General features: G+C 43.2%; 1 protein-coding gene across 1 annotated transcript in view; it reads right to left on the bottom strand.

Moving 5' to 3' along the window:
* LOC104298874 (cytosolic phospholipase A2 beta) overlaps positions 1–16135 on the bottom strand; it is a 39114-nt gene extending 22979 nt beyond the window's left edge. Inside the window, exons 1-7 of the mRNA XM_009898984.2 lie at positions 16019–16135; positions 8884–8956; positions 7713–7889; positions 6943–7079; positions 6036–6167; positions 4671–4729; positions 2847–2889 (exon numbers count right to left, since the gene is read on the bottom strand). Coding sequence (XP_009897286.2) covers positions 2847–2889; positions 4671–4729; positions 6036–6167; positions 6943–7079; positions 7713–7889; positions 8884–8956; positions 16019–16039 — 642 coding nt within the window. The 5' untranslated portion in view covers positions 16040–16135. The remainder of the gene's footprint in view (positions 1–2846; positions 2890–4670; positions 4730–6035; positions 6168–6942; positions 7080–7712; positions 7890–8883; positions 8957–16018) is intronic.
* Positions 16136–16365: the final 230 nt, after the last annotated feature.

The raw sequence follows: 16365 nt of genomic DNA, 5'->3' as shown, positions 1-16365 counted from the left end.
ACACCTCATGACTAACTAAACCGTGGCTTCAAGTGCCACGTCCAATCCCTTTTTACACACCTCCAGGGACAGGGATTCCACCACCTCCCTGGGCAGCACATTCCAATGGCCAATCACACTTTCTGGGAAGAACTTCTTCCTAACCTCCAGCCTAAACCTCCCCTGGTGCAGCTTGAGACTGTGTCCTCTTGTTCTGGTGCTGGTTGCCTGGGACAAGAGACTAACCCCCACCTGGCTACAACCTCAGGTCTCCCCTGAGCCTCTTCTTCTCCAGCCTAAGCAACCCCAGCTCCCTCAGCCTCTCCTGACAGGGCCTGGGCTCAAGGCCTCTCCCCAGCCTCGTTGCCCTTCTCTGGACACGTTCAAGAGTCTCAATGTCCTTACTAAATTGAGGGGCCCAGAACCAGACACAGTACTCAAGGTGTGGCCTGACTGGTGTTGAGTACAGGGGAAGAATAACCTCCTTTGTCCTGCTGGCCACATTATTTCTGATGCAGGCCAAGATGCCATTGGCCTTCTTGGCCACCTGGGCACAATGCTGGCTCATGTTCAGCCTACTGTCAACCAGTACCCCCAGGTCCCTTTCTGCCTGGCTGCCCCCCCGGCTGCTCCTCTACTCTGTCCCCAGCATGTAGCACTGCATGGAGTTCTTGTGACCAAAGTGCAGCACCCTGCATTTGGACTTGTTGAATGCCATCCTGTTGGACTCTGCCCATCTGTCCAGCCTGTCAAGCCCTTCTACACTCTAGAAGATCAACTCCTGCTCCCAGCTTGGTGTCACCTGCAAATTTACTGATGACTGTCTCAAACCCCTCATCCAGATCATCAGTAAAGATATTGAACAGGATGGGACCCAGAACAGATCCCTGGGGGATACCATTAGTGACTGACCTCCAGCTGGATGTGGCGCCATTCACCACCACTCTCTGGGCTCAGCCCTCCAGCCAGTTCCTAAGCCAGTGCAGAGTGCTGCTGTCCAAGCCACGAGCTGACAGCTTGGCCAGGAGTTTGCTGTGGGGGATGGTGTCAAAGGCCTTGCTGAAGTCCAGCTAGGCTACATCCACAGCCTTCCCCACATCCACCAGGCCAGATAGCAAATGCCACATCTGTAGCTAATAATGAAGCATCATGCAGACAAATGCTGCCTACAACACAGAGCCAACTAAACTGGTCTCAGTGCTGGAAGCAATCCAGCTGCACAAGAGTACATTCAGAGCTCATTATCCCAGGACAGTAGCCCAGTTACACTGGGTTTCAGAACTAGCTGGTGCATTGCCAGAGGTTGTTATACCCATTTGAGTTCTGCCAAAACCAGGAAACTCTGTGCAACGTACTGTTGCCCAAACTGCTACACATAGATCTCATTATTATTTAGGAAGGGTGGGGGGAAACACCTGATGATGAGTTTCTGTGTATTGTGGCAGTGATTAGTCTAGAAAGCATCTTCTGGCTGGTCTTGGTGTAGGGAGATCATGGATTTATTCCACCCTCCCCTCCTCCTGAGTCATTCCAGTTCACCTTTAATAACTCGTGCCAGGAGAGTTTTCCAAACCATTTCAGGAACAATGCGTGCCAGTCATTACAGCACTTATGCATCACACAGAAAATGAGGGGGAAAGAACAGAATATGTGTTACTTTGCCTCAGGGGTGTTAAAGGAAATCATGTGCAGGCTTGGAGTAGTTGGCACAAAGTGTACTCCTTAGCTGCTGGGCCAGCTCAAGGAGGTAGGTAATGTACCACATGCTAACTAGCACCAAACAGGGGCTCTGTTGTTCAATTATTAGAATAACTCTTTATTAAAAAACTAATGGCCCAAAAAAGCTGTTATATTAGATAACCTTCCAGTCATAAGCACCCTGAATACTTACCACTGCCTTCTACAGACTCATCCCTTTTATAACCTTTGGGTTTCCTCCCAAGTGCCGTGCTGTGTTACATGAAACACAAGCAGGTTTTGCTTTGAGCACCAACAAATATGGGGTTCTGCAAAGTTAACAAACCACAGCTAGGCAAAATATTGACATTGAGAAGAGTGTGCCCAGCAGATCAAGGGAGGCTCTCCTCACCCTCTACTCTGACCTAGTGAGCCCCCACCCTGAATATTGCATCCAGTTCTGGGCTCCCCAGTTCAAGAGGGACAGGGATCTACTCGAGAGAGTACAACAGAAGACTACAAGCGTGGTTAAAGGACTGGAGCACTGCCTTATGAGGAAAGGCTGAGAGATCTGGGGTGTTTTGGTCTAGAGAGGAGAAGACTAAGAGGGGATCTAATAAATGTATATAAATATCTGAGAGCTGGGTGTCAGGAAGGAAGGGACAGACTCTGTTCACTTGCACCCTGTGATAAGACAAGAGGTAATGAATGCAAACTACAGCACAGGAAGTTCCATCTCAACATGAGGAAGAACTTCTTTACTGTAAGGGTCACGGAGCACTGGGACAGACTCCACAGAGAGGTTGTGGAGTCTCCTCCTCTGGAGACTTTCAAGACCCATCTGGATGTGTTCCTGTGTGACCTGCACTAGATTATATGGTCCTGCTCTGGCAGGGGGTTTGGACTCAAATATCTCCAGAGGTCCCTTCCAACCTCTGTGATCCTGTGATCTTGTGATTTTTTAACACTGGATGACTTCAAGTAACGCAGCTTCTATTTTTTGCATGGAGAGGTCAACACTTAAGCCACAGCTGGGAATGGGAATTGTCCCACATCTTTCACCTTATAATGCTCTTTTCTATCACAGTAGCTCCTGTTGTTTCTATAAAACATCAGATGGCTGAGGGCAAGAAGAGAGAACCAAAATGAAGGAAAAGCCACTCCAAACTAAATTCATATGTGAAACTTACCACTAGGACATCATTGGTAATGAGTTGCTCTGGAGGGCCAGGACTGAAAAGACAGAATCAATATGCAAAAAAAGCCAAAACAAAACAAACCTGTATGAGCATCTGGTATGTTTTTTAAATGGTTTTATGATCTTTCTTGCTTAGAATTGCATACAGTTGTGTTAGTATCACAATCTCTTTTCTAAAGGGCTTATTGATACATTATCACCTGCTAAGCATATGAAGCAAAATGTAGTAGCCAAACAAGGAGAGCGGCAGAAGAGCCCATAAGAATACCAATGCTTAGAACTATATGCTGGGATACAGCAGAACAAAGACCTACTGGTCTGTGTGGAGTCATGTCCTGCTATTAACACATGACTGCACAACTTGCAGAAAGCAAAGACTGCTATTAGTGTAGTCTGCAAATACTTATTAGGAAAGACACTTCTGACTGTTCCAGATTATAATTTACTATTGATCACAGATGAATGGTAAAAGAGAATTAGCTCCCAATGTGCTATATGTATGACTGGAAAACACAGAGGCAAGTAATAAAAACTCTCTGTCCCACACATTTGGAGACCTAGATCTGCCACTGAACGGATGTAGTTATTTAATCCTGTGAGTAACCTCCGAGTCTACTAACAGCATCTCTCATTAAGGCCAATACTCAAACATCACTACGTTGCACACATTCCTAAGTGCTTTCATGTATCTGAAAGGACCACTGAAGTTATGTAGGATGTAGTCTCAGACCTTCTGCCAAGTCCAGGATATTTTAGCAAGCACCACTTCTAAGCCTTAAAAATTCTGTTTCAGCTGCAGAATGTGTTTAAACATAAATAATGAGGTCTGATTTCCTAAGAGGATCCCCTGCATGCATTGTAACTTGAATGGTGAAAGACATTCCTCTTTTTTCTAGTCTGAACCTGCTCAGTCCTATTTCAAAGCACCACAGCTTATTCTGCTTTTTTATATATCTGGCTCTGACAGCTTCCACATTCACAGGAGATCCTTATCCCATCTCTTACAGTCTCTCTCAGAGATAAATCAGATAGATGTTCTTGAATTTCCTTGTGGCAGAAATTAACCAAGCTCCTCAGTGATTTTCCTCTGCAGCTTTTCCATGTTAAGAATAAGAAGCTTTATTTACAGTTCCTTCTTCTAAGCATGCAGGTAGTCAGTTTTGATTGAACTATATTCCTTTTTCACTTTGGGAAATCCTAAGCTCAAGTATGTCAGAACATGTTAGGGTTTGGGTGGTGTTTTTTTTTCAACCAAGCTTGTGGTAGCATTTGGAAGAGAGAAAAAGTTTGTCTTATGGAATTTGTTCTCCTCCAACCAATGCTGACTGTCAGCTTAAGGGGGGTGGTCTTAATTTTACTATTTTTTATTGTATTGTGTTGTATGTTGACATTACAATGTGACATTTTGACTTTTCTGACACTGTCCCCGTCACTCTCTCTCTCTACATCTTTATAACAATACAATTTCCTGGCCTTCCAGAAACACCAGAGTGTTCTAGGCACTGTTCAATTAGTCTCAACAACTTGAAGAGCATCTCTTCAGTTTTGTGTGCATCTTGTGCACAAGTTATCACTTCATGCCAATGTTACTGCATTTCCATGACCAGGATACACGACAAGCAAAAGGTAAGGTTTGTGTGAAATACACTGAAAGGCAGATTTAACTGGGGAAGTTGAGATTAAAAGGAAGGAAAAAAGGTTTGAAACTCTTGGTTTGGCTGCCTGCTGAGAGGAAGAGCTGGAAGGAGTTTCTCTTTCTCTGAGATACCCTACTCCCTGGCAGATCTATACTTTACCAGTTTGGAATTGTACTCACATTCTTTCCATCCAGAATTCTACTTCCAAACTTTCCCATTTCTTAGCACACGTCTCTTTCTGAAAAGAAGATGGTAAAATAAATACTGATTATTGGAGGCTGGAAGAATTTGGCAGTATGGACATACTTAAGAAGCACTTCCATGGCTAGTGTTCCCTTCTGCTAATGTTACCAATAAAAAGCTGTGTGCTACCTCTTTCCAAGGCTGAGATTGCAATGGAAACCACAGGCCTGCAAAAGGCACACAAGATTAATAGCCTCCCCTTGTGGGATAGGGAGAAATGTACATATTTCCAAAGACACAATCAGAGAGGGGAAGCTTGACTGAAACAGAAAGGTAAGGACTTTCTGCACAGATGGTGTGGGGGGGGGAAAGGCTTTGAAGTCCAGCAACAAATGTGACTAACATCAAAACCCTCCTGGATGCGCTCCTGTGCAACCTGCCCTAGGTGATCCTGCTTTGGCAGAGGGGTTCAGCAGAGTGATCTCTGGAGGTCCCTTCCAACCCTTAACATTCTGTGCTTTAATTCACATTCACACTGAAACCTGTAGAGATGCAGTTGGGAAGAATACTCTGGACTGAGGTGGTTATTGAATCACTTTGTTTCCCAGTGACTCACCCACTGGCTGAGATGTGCATGGCACCAGCCTGCAGAGTCACAAGGAGGATCCATGTTAAAAAGCTTTCAGCATTTGGGAAGTAGCTGTTCTTTTGGCTATGGACTGCCTCTTTCCTGCAATGAGCATGTAGCAGTACCTCAACCACAGCTCAGGCAAGCTCAGGAGTTGTCACAGACTTATCCTAGCTTTGATCCCTGGACAACTCTCTCATGACCTACTTAATATAAGACCAAAGATGTTAGCAAAGCAGGTGCCCCTTCACTATGAGCTACAGAAACCTGCATCACTTAGAATGAAACCCAGCATGAACACCAACAGGAGAAGCCTTGAAAGAATCATTTAATTCAAGTGGTGAGTGGATTGTCTTCGTGTTTCTAATAAAAAGTTGCCATTTAAGAGGAAATATCCTCTAAGCGTGGCAAAAGTGGAATAAAGCCCAAAGGTAAGGAAGTTATCTATTTGGATTATAAAAGATTAAAATTACTATTTACAGATGCTCCCTGTTAACATATTTTTTCCCCCACAGAGATGGTGGGCATGAGAGACAAGCTGCTTCACTTTCTGAATCTGTGAAAAGAGGTTAATGAAGTCCCCAAAATCCAGCACAACGATACCTGTTTCGATGAGATATTGATAATCATATACAAGGATGTCTGTTTATGCAGACCCAAACCCTACTTGACATGGAAGCCAATGCAGACAATGCAGTCTTGCTGACCTCTCCCTGTTGTTTTCAGTCCTTACCTCTGATTTCAAAGCAAATGTCTCACGGACTGTCTCCCCAGGTCTGATTCTAGCAACATTAAAAAGAACTGTGAACTGCATGTCATCTTTGGTGAGGGGATCTTCATCACACACTGCCAATTCTAAAATGTTCTGGTAGTACAAGAAAATAAATAGGAACTCTTATTGAGCTGCTATGACACAGAAACAAAACATAGAATCATAGAATCAACAAGGTTGGAAAAGACCTCAAAGATCATCAAGTCCAACCTGTCACCCAAGACCTCATGACTACTAGACCAACGTGGTTATAAACTTTTGCAGCTGCTTGCTTAGGACAGCAGTAAGAACTAAGAATTCCTTCTGGAGTTTGCTAATGTGGAATGCCACCATTAAACCCAACTTTTGGATACTTACCATGAAATAGAGGACAGCTACCTACGACAGACAGCTCTTGCTATCCCGAGACAGAAAAGATGTCAGCGCTCTGCACCACACTGACAACCTGCCCAAAGAACACCCTCAGTTTCTTCATCACTGAAGTCTCTTCACACATCTTAGCATAGGATTAAATTTGCTGTCTACTCCACAGCAGCCCTTCCCTTTCTACCAGTGGAGGGAAACCTCTGTCTAAATTAACCATCCAAAATAGCCCAAGTGAAACATGCTACCGCACTACCTACTTTTCCCAGGTGACAACAAAGGGAATCTGGGCCACCTTAGATGTAGGCATTTCTATCACTGATGTCTGTAACTAGCTCAGGGGAACACCTTCTGCAGAAGGCTCCTTTTTGTGCTAACCAGTGGGTTGTAAATTCAGTCAGACAAGCATTTTCTGAAGTTATTTAGCACAGCTGATAGACAGGGGGTCAACTGAGGATTCCCAGCTATTCAAAATGGGGACATTTCTATTTTGTTTTTTCACTACCTCAACTTCTCTCTGGATCCTAAAGTAGAAAGTCTCGTTCCAGACTGGGTTGTCAGAATTCTTGATGGTTTTGGTCTGAAGCTTTCCCTTTGAAGCAGATGGCAGCCACAAGCGCACATAGCAGTCTGATGCAGTCACTGTAGCAGAGAAAAATTAAAAACCTGATGCCAATATCATAGATTAGAAGTAGAGCATGGCCATGATTCTGGGGACTAATAAATATTAATGCTTAAATTAATAAAAAAAAAAAGAAAAAAGTAAAGAGACCATTAATTGGAAGCAACCAAGGGAAACCACCTGATTCCTGAGTAACTACAAACTGCAAACGTACTCATGCCCACACAAAGTACACCAAGAGCCACAATTCCCACATGAAGAGAAAGAGGTATATAAAAGACCCCACTGACCACTCCTTGGCCACATTCCTTACAAGTCCAGTCAACAATGTTAAAAAAAGTTTAACTGAAACTAGAGCTAGTTCCAAGAGGAGCTGTTAGGATGATTATGGGAAAGGAGACCACGCATTACAGAGAAGATCAGAGGAGGCTGGCGTGCTCGGTCTAGTCAAACACGCGGAGGGGATGTGTTGTCTGCCTGGAGAGGTTAGGTGCTAGGGAAGAAGATCTATTGCAGCTGAAGGCCAGCGTGGGCCTGAGCAAGTCAGAAATCTTCCTCTCACTTCCAGCCTAGATCTACTCCTTAGGGTTAGTGCAGTCAGTGCCTCGTGCAGCCATCCTTCGAGAAGAGCCAGGGTGGGAAAGCACATTTACTTTGTGATGCTTGACAACGGTGTGAAAGGAAATCTCCAAGGTGATGTCTTTCAGAGCTGGAGTCTGGACTTGATGGAAGATTTCTACTGCAGCCCGAGATGCCTAAATACTTCAGACTGGTATCAAGCAGTGAATAACAATGCCCAGCAAGGTTTTGGCAGGAAAGTGGAACTGACCCTTCAATAGAGTAGATAGAAGAGATCATTGAAACTCAGAAACACAGGCCTTGTCACACTACCACCTTTCCAGTGTCCACCTCTAGATGTTGCTACATGGCATTTGCCATGGGAATATGGGAAGTCCTTTGGACTGTAGTTACTCAACCAAGAGAGGATTCACTCCCTCTGGTCTCCCTTGCATCCAGGCTAGGCCAACGTTGTGCTTGGCTGGCATGGTGAGCTGTAAGTGGTCTCTAACTCGCTGCAAAGTGATGCTCTTTTAGCTGAACATGCTGGGTTTCACTAGAGGAATACACAGATCAGAGGTTTCAAGAATGAAAAAGGTAGCTCCAGGTCTCCATCCTAACTGAGGAACCCACAGGAGATCTCTGCAAAAATGGCAGCTGAATGGCTGGTCCATAGGACACCTTGAGGAGCAGCCAGAGGAGGCTGTGAAGATAAGATAAGTTAAGGAAGACTGAATACAAAAGTAAACAGAAAAGTCTGTTTTGCCTGCATGTTCAGCATCTGCTTAGATGAGGCCCTCCTTCATCAGAATCGACCTACATGATTTACCACGACAGGTCACCTGAGAACAGCAAATACCTGGAATAAGAAGATATTTCAAAAGTCTTGAAATTCTCTGTTTCAAGAGATTTTTATTGTTGTGTATCACTGATGCATTTCAGTGAAAGATCCATCAGTGTGTGAACATCAAAACCTACCAACCCCAAGTAGATGTACAGATTGCAGTGTCCTTGCAAGGTCTACCTTCCCTTGTTGGCCCAGGAAATTCCTCTGAGAGTCTTGGTTTTTACCAGTTTCCTGGAATGCTACAACATGCAACCTCCAATCTCCTGACACCTCAGGCAACTGATCTAATTTTAGCCCTGCCAATAGTACTTCTGTTGCTGTGCTTTATGTACATTGTTTGTATACTTTCAAAACATATGAACATTGCTCACTGTGTCATCTCTGGAGGTGACTAAAAACACAATCAAACCACAACTCACGCAGGTCTCTTGATTTGATGTTCCTAGCTTGTATGATTCTGACAGAAAGCATGTGGATGGGGCAAAACTTCATCTGCAAGAGAAAACAAGTGAAATTAGTTTCATCAGCTCACAATGCCAAAACCAAGGTGTGTTTTCAACCATGCAGGTCTGTCTGAAGTTAGGGGACCACCACCTGGTGGAAGTACACCATGCCAAAATGATATGTGTTTGTTGGGCTATTTGCTAAGCAGCTTGAGTAAGGGAAGACTGAGAAAGAAAACACAGATTCAGACAATGGTATGGAAAGGTTTTGTAATCACCCTAGAGGTGCCTGTTTTGATGCAACTTTATGTATGCATGGCCATGGTGATGGTTGTAATGCCAGTCTATCACAGGGATGTCAAAACTGGGCCTTTGAAAGGCAATACTAAGAACTTGCAGCTGCCTGTCTGGGTTCTGTAGCACAGCCTGGGAATGACAGTTCACCAAAGCGCTCTAAAACCTTATCTGTATCCCAGCTAGGACTAAATTATCATGACACTTGTAAGCAAGTGGCCAAGCTCACCAAAAGGCATGTAGAGGAATGAACTGACTTTGAGTGCATGCACCAAAGGTCCAGCAGACACCCTTCAGATAAAGAAAAAAGTGCCCTGCTTTGGAGGCATAATATCATCTAATCAAACATCATTAGGCATCTTGAAACTACCTAATGGAATTTAAGGTCAGGCAGAATGAGACTGTGATCAGCCTGAGCTAGTTGAAGATGTCCCTGCTTATTGCAGAAGGGTTGGACTAGATGACCTCTAAATATCCTTTCCTGAACCATTACTTGTTCCAAACTCTAACAAAGAATTAAGCTTCCCAACCTAAGCTGGTCAGAAGATACTTGCCATTTCCAAAAGACCTCCTGATAAGCCTGAATGAATACACAGAACACAGGCACATAACAATACTAACTGGGGGGAAACAGTGCCTTATTTTTTTTCAAATAAGAACATTTACATATATTTTTTTTGCATCTGAGTGTTTTACCTGGGTTTTTTTGCACACCTTGTCAGCAATAATAGCATGCAGTTCTGCTTTTACTAGTAAATTAAACAGGGCCACACCACGTTGGAAGTGTTTCATTAGTTCAAATGGCAGCTTTAAGGACACACTGCCTAGTTTAGGAAAGATGTTGAGTTGCTGGAACATGTCCAGAGAAGGGCAACAAAGCTGGGGAGGGGTCTGGAGCACAAGCCCTATGAGGAGAGGCTGAGGGAGCTGGGGTTGCTTAGCCTGGAGAAGAGGAGGCTCAGGGGAGACCTTATTGCTGTCTACAACTACCTGAAGGGAGGTAGTAGCCAGGTGGGGCTTGGTCTCTTCCCCCAAGCAACCACCAACAGAATGAGAGGACACAGTCTCAAGCTGTACCAGGGGAGGTTTAGGCTGGATGTTAGGAAGAAATTCCTCGCAAAAAGAGTGATTGGCCATTGGAATGTGCTGCCCAGGAAGGTGGTGGAGTCACCATCACTGGAAGTGATTAAGAAGAGACTGGATGAGGTGCTTGGTGTCATGGTTTAGTTGATTAGATGGTGTTGGGTGATTGGTTGGCCTTGATGATCTCTGAGGTCTTTTCCAACCTGGTTAATTCTATTCTATTCTAAAAGATCCTGATCTGTTTGTCTAAATGAGAGCATCCCAGTAACACTCTCAGGAAACTATTTGACAATTCTATTTTGAAAGCTAACACCATGAGCTGTTTTCCTGACAATGAAATGATTAACTTTGGAGAGACAAACTGCTGTGCAAGAAGGAACTTCTCTACAGAAGGAGTCACTTGCTAAAGTTAATCTGACATTATTTTTAAATGGAGTGGAGATCACTGGGCATGTTGAGTAGAGAGGAGAACATAACTTTGTTCAGTTTCATTCATGTTTTGTTTTGATGTAAATTGCATCAAATGGATGCCATTTGAACTGTGGATTAATGCTCTGAAATAAAGGCTTAATATCCAAGAGTCTCTCTGAGCAGGGAAACCTCGTTAAACCTACTAAATCAGATTACTTTGTCTCCTGGCCTCTTACTGGCTGGTTGAAATCCTCTCTGAATAAAAATGCAAGACCCACTTGCTCTTGCGTGTCAGGAACTGTTGTTGCTATGCTTTCTTCCAGTTCAAAACTGACATATATGTGATGTTCTGAAGTTAATGCATTTTGGACAAGTTCCAGTTAGGACACTTGCATATTATTCCAGTTGCCCACTAACAGCATTTTGACTTTAATTTTCCTGTGCAAATAGTTATTTAACATGGAAGTACCAACTGGAACACTCAGTCAGCATTCCTAATGGGTTTTATTAACATAAAATATTAGATTATGTAGCCAATTACAGAGCTGACTGGTTTTAATTAATATGTTAATTCCATGTTATTTTGTAATTAATTTCCCCCTTGCTCAACAGAAGCCTAAACCATACTCAGAGTCTGCCTTCAGTGGAGAAGCAGCTGCCGGTATACAGTTTGCTTTGAATCCTTTGTGATCAGAATTCTCTGATTGCTTATAAAAATGGTGTCCCTGCAGTTCATCAACAGAGTACTTTCTGTTCTAATTAAGTGTTGTGTTTTCACCCTCATCTTCCACTGGAGTCAGAGAGCCTCACTCCTCCTCCCATCCCCTCTCATTTCCCTTAAACATGTCGACACCTGCCCACCGATGGGAACATCATCAAAGATGACCACTTGCTTCTTCTGATAAGGTGCAGCCTGGTCCTTGTGTCATCACAGAGTAAAAGATAAACAGGATCAGATGAGTAAATGTGGCCATGGTGAACCCAGGGGAAGCCAGAAGCCAGTGCACTCCTAAGACTGACTGACTCCATCCTGAACCATTCAGAATTGGGCTAATTAATTTTCTTTCCTTTCCTTTTTTTTTTTTAATCAGAAAAAGGCAGAACTAGTTTTCTTCTACAAAGGTCCAGAGCAGACTGTTAGGATCTGATCTGAGTGATCTAAAATAATATCCTTGCCCAAAAGTGCTGACACTTCAGAATACCCTTCCAGTGGGGGAAAAAATCAATATGGTTAGAGCTACCATTTGATATTTTCATAATATGAAAAGCAGAGATAGAATAGAATAGAGTAGAGTAGAGTAGAGTAGAGTAGAGTAGAGTAGAATAGAATAGAATAGAATAGAATAGAATAGAATAGAATAGAATAGACCAGACCAGGCTGGAAGAGATCTTCAAGATCATCATGTCCAACCCATCATCCAACACCATCTAATCAACTAAACCAATTTAATGATTAATGCAAATTGATATGCACAGACACTATATCCAGGACAGCTCTTGACAGTCTTGCAGCTATATTGCTCTTGTCCTTACTAGTTCACCTTCTTGGGAGAAAGAATTTCCTTCATAGCCACAAAGAGAGTAACAAACCCCCCTCTGAGGATAACCAGAGTCAAAGGCAGCTTTCCCAGAAGCATATCACTCCTTTGGTTTGTTTTTTTCCCTTTGGGAAATTAGTAGTGCCACATTGAGGCCAATGACAGCATGTCAGGATTCAGCTGCATGTGTCTGTTTGCATGCTAGACATTCACACTCCAGACCAAGAAGCAGCATCATGCCCAAAGTCCCAAAGAGTAAGCTAAAAAATGATGGGGGGTGGGGGAAGAATGGGGGAAAAACAAGCTAAACTTCTCATGGGATAGCATTTAGCACTAAACTACATTTCTACACTCTCAAAGCAAGTTTTGGGGGGAGCCATTTATTTCAAGACTGAAATATAGACAAGTCAGTGAACAAGAGATAGAAGCAGCATGGCAGAATTGCCACAGCTGTGCCAAACCTTAACACATCTGTTGCCAACACCTCATTGATTGTAATAATGCACATTTGCTGGTCTACTGTTTGGCTTCCAGAGGAGAGTCATATGCCAGCCAGCTTCAGGAGGACACATAATTCTCCTGTTTATAGGTGCTTAGTCATGTCAAGGTTTCATCCCTACTGAGAGTATGACATCTCAAAGCTCATTAATTATGAGGAGCCGACCAAGATGGTCTTTGGATAGCAGTGGAAGAAGAAACACCAACTAATATTTTTTTAACTCCTTATTGTCCCCCCATGCTGCCTCCAGAACAAGATCTCATGGCTACCTCCACTAGAATGTTAATCTTCTAGAGGAGGTGGGGGTGGGTAAATTCTGCACAGCCTGGCAATTCAGGAGCCTCCTCCCATTACCACCACTTTTTAATTTTCATTTTTTGGTAGATTGGAATCTCAGCATTTTGCTCCCCCTGCACCAAACCTCAGCAGTTCTCTGAGCAGAAATATTACCACAGGTTATAACACATGCATTTTATATGAGAAGTTTGCTCTCTGACTTTTGACATTCTGTAAATAGATGTAAGATTTATCACTCAGCTTTATCAGTGTCTTTCAGACAGGAATGATTGCTTCCTATCACAGATTACTTTTCTTTCTTCAGTGGTGTGCTAGAAGCTGTACAGTAGTTTATGCACAAGATCTCACATCCAATATGACCATTTGCCATTTTCTCACAACTTAGTTTGCTTTAGATACTGAGGATTTTGCTCAACAACAACATGGAAATACATCAATGAAGGTGAAAGATATATAGTTCTAAAACACACACACACACAAATAAAAAGCTTAATGACCATGCTGGTTCCAAAGTGCTCTCACAAAATCATCCAGGAAAGGACCTCTGAGATCACCAAGTCCAGCCATTTCACCCACTCCACCAAGTCTGTCACTACATTACTCTCTTCCACATAGATCCTTCAACACCTGGTATGGGCTGAATTTATTTGCTCCTCAATCAGTGAGAATAGTGCTAGCAATTTGTCCTTCCAACCAGCTGCCTGATTTTGTTAAAGTTAGAGGAATACAAAGTAATGGCAGGAGAATTGACTGGCTGAGGAAATATGCTGACCCAGGAGAGAGGATAGAAGGAAGACAGCACGACCATGAAAGCCACATTTTCCTCAGGGATCATGATATCAAAATCTTATCGGTGGAAGCTGACCAGTTAGTGAGTAAATCTGATTTGCCTTACAAACATTGACTGTCTATTTCATGTTATTACTGATGGAGTGTTTCAGGAGACATTGTGGATTTGGGATGCATCCCCATACTCCCATTCTGTTGCCAGAACAAGGGGCAGTGGGTGGAAGTTGAGGCATAGGAAGTTCCATGTAAACATGAGGAAAAACTTTTTCACTGTGAGTGTGATGGAACACTGGAACAGGCTGCCCAGGGGGGTTGTGGACTCTCCTCTGAATATACTCAAAACCTGCCTGGGTGTGTTCCTGTGTGATCTGCTCTAGGTGATCCTCCTCTGGCAGGAGTGTTGGACTGGATGATCTTTCAAGGTCCCTTCCAACCCCCAACATTCTGTCACCTCTTTACATGCATGAGCAGGTGTCTCCTGGGCTTTGTATTGACAGGATTTCTGTCTATTTGACTACATGAAAATTATTCCATCATCCACAAAAATTAAACTGCTAAAGAGCATTTATTCTTGTCTGAGCAGAAGGAAAGACCCTGTTAAGAATATCAAAAGCATTCTCAGCAAGCTGCAAATGAATGTTACCCATCACTGAGTAGCTTTTTTTTAAACAGCAAAAGACGAACTGGGAGACTTCTACTGTGTCTTCGTAGTTCAAAGTATCCAGCCTTTTCTAGTCAACTTGCCTTTAGATTAAAACTTGCCTTTATGTTAACTTTATATTCAAATTAATATAGAAGGAGAGGAAAAAAAAAGCCACACACACACACACACAAAATAATAAACACAAACTGTCTTGGTTCTCATTGCCATCTACCAATTTGCACAGACTGAAAAAATGCCTTAGCCTGGCAGAATTGCAGAGCTACCTGCAGTGTTTCCTTCCTCAGGAACAAAACTTTTCTGACCTGAAGCCATGCCTGGCTCTCTAACTTTTTGGCAGTGGTGCCTGTTAACCAGGAGTGTGTCTACATGGAACATCGGCTGCAGGAACTTTTTGCTGTAATTGAGGCTTCGTAGATATCATTTTAATCAGAGCTATTTACTCATCTATCAGATCCAAAATTGTCTTATTAGTTAGGACACTGATACGTTAAATTGTTAGATAATATAGATATCTATGATGGATAGGTGACTCTGGATCTAGCAGGGAGACAAGATTAGACATAGATGTTATCCAGAAAGCACATTACTTTTACAATATCTCTTCTTTTGCCCTGAGCATCAAACCTTTGAATATTTTTCATCTGTTGATTGACCTCTCAGTTCAAGCTACTGATATCTTCCTGAATCTTTAGCTTCATCTGCAAATATTAGCATGACACAAGTACAGTAAATATTCTCTATTCTTAATGATTAATGACTCCTTAATAAGCCATGGCACCTATCGTTGTATCTCACTACATTTCAAACCATGAATGCCCATATTTCTTTTATTTCCTCCAAAATTTGACATGGGGTTTGGTAGATGCAAATAATTCACATCTGGCCTTTCAGACTCTGTGTTCCTTACTTTTTTTAAGATATAAAAGAGAAAACAACTTGCAGCTAGTAGTTCTGTTGCTTTATGCTAAAAACTATCAGTTAAAAATCTCTGAATGGAACTTACTACTAGAAAACTCAAGTCCAGACATGAAACAGTTCTCCTGGAATCACATTACATTAAAAGATAGCTAAATTAGCCAAAGAGCTGATCGGAACTCTCCCCTGCAGCTAAAGTAATGTAAATTGTGCTGTGTTGCTAGAAATTCTGATGGGTTTTTCAGCCGGGGCAAGCAACAAACAAGTACTACCCCAAGACAGGCAGGCAGTAGGGCTAAAGCAGTTTCATTTTACAGCCAGGTAAACTCACGATGGCCAGAGCCCCTCTCTTCCCTCCAGCATGTACACCTCATGATCAAAGAAAAAGGCCACATTTGGCTGTGGTTTTGCTGTAGCTTGCTTACACGCTGGTTACCGAGAGGTGGAAGAGGAAAAGCAAATGTTTGCAAAGCTCAAGACCACCACATCGCACCAGCAGCAGTTTGTCTCTGCACTTCAGCAGATGGAAAGAAGAGAGTTCTCTGATGAGAGATGGAGCAGGGAGGTCCCAACAACCAGGTGCTGGGCCAGAGCAAAAGCATGGAGCTACAGTTGTCCTACCTTGGCCGGTGGGCTCCCCATGACACGCAAGATGGCGACAGCAACAGAAAGCCCAGTTTGGGTAACAGATCTGTTGTCAGCTGACAAACACGCTCACAGCTTGTTGTTGCTGCTGGAAAAACCTGAAGGACACATATAATTTATACAGGCGCTGAGCTCCACCCTCTGCCTCCTCGGTGTGGAGAAGTCTCTGCCTACAGCTGAGACAGGAAGATAGGCAGTGTCAGAGGCGAGAGGAGAGCTGCAGTTACCACATCTTTGCCTGTCGCTTTAGTACCTCTCACAATTTGTTATTGCCCTGACAGGTTTTGGGGTGGATTCTGCCATGTTCAAAAAGGTCTTCCTGC

This window comes from Dryobates pubescens, chromosome 5 (genome assembly GCF_014839835.1).
Source record: "Dryobates pubescens isolate bDryPub1 chromosome 5, bDryPub1.pri, whole genome shotgun sequence".
NCBI classification, from domain to species: domain Eukaryota; kingdom Metazoa; phylum Chordata; class Aves; order Piciformes; family Picidae; genus Dryobates; species Dryobates pubescens.
This window is presented reverse-complemented; position numbering and strand designations above follow the sequence as displayed.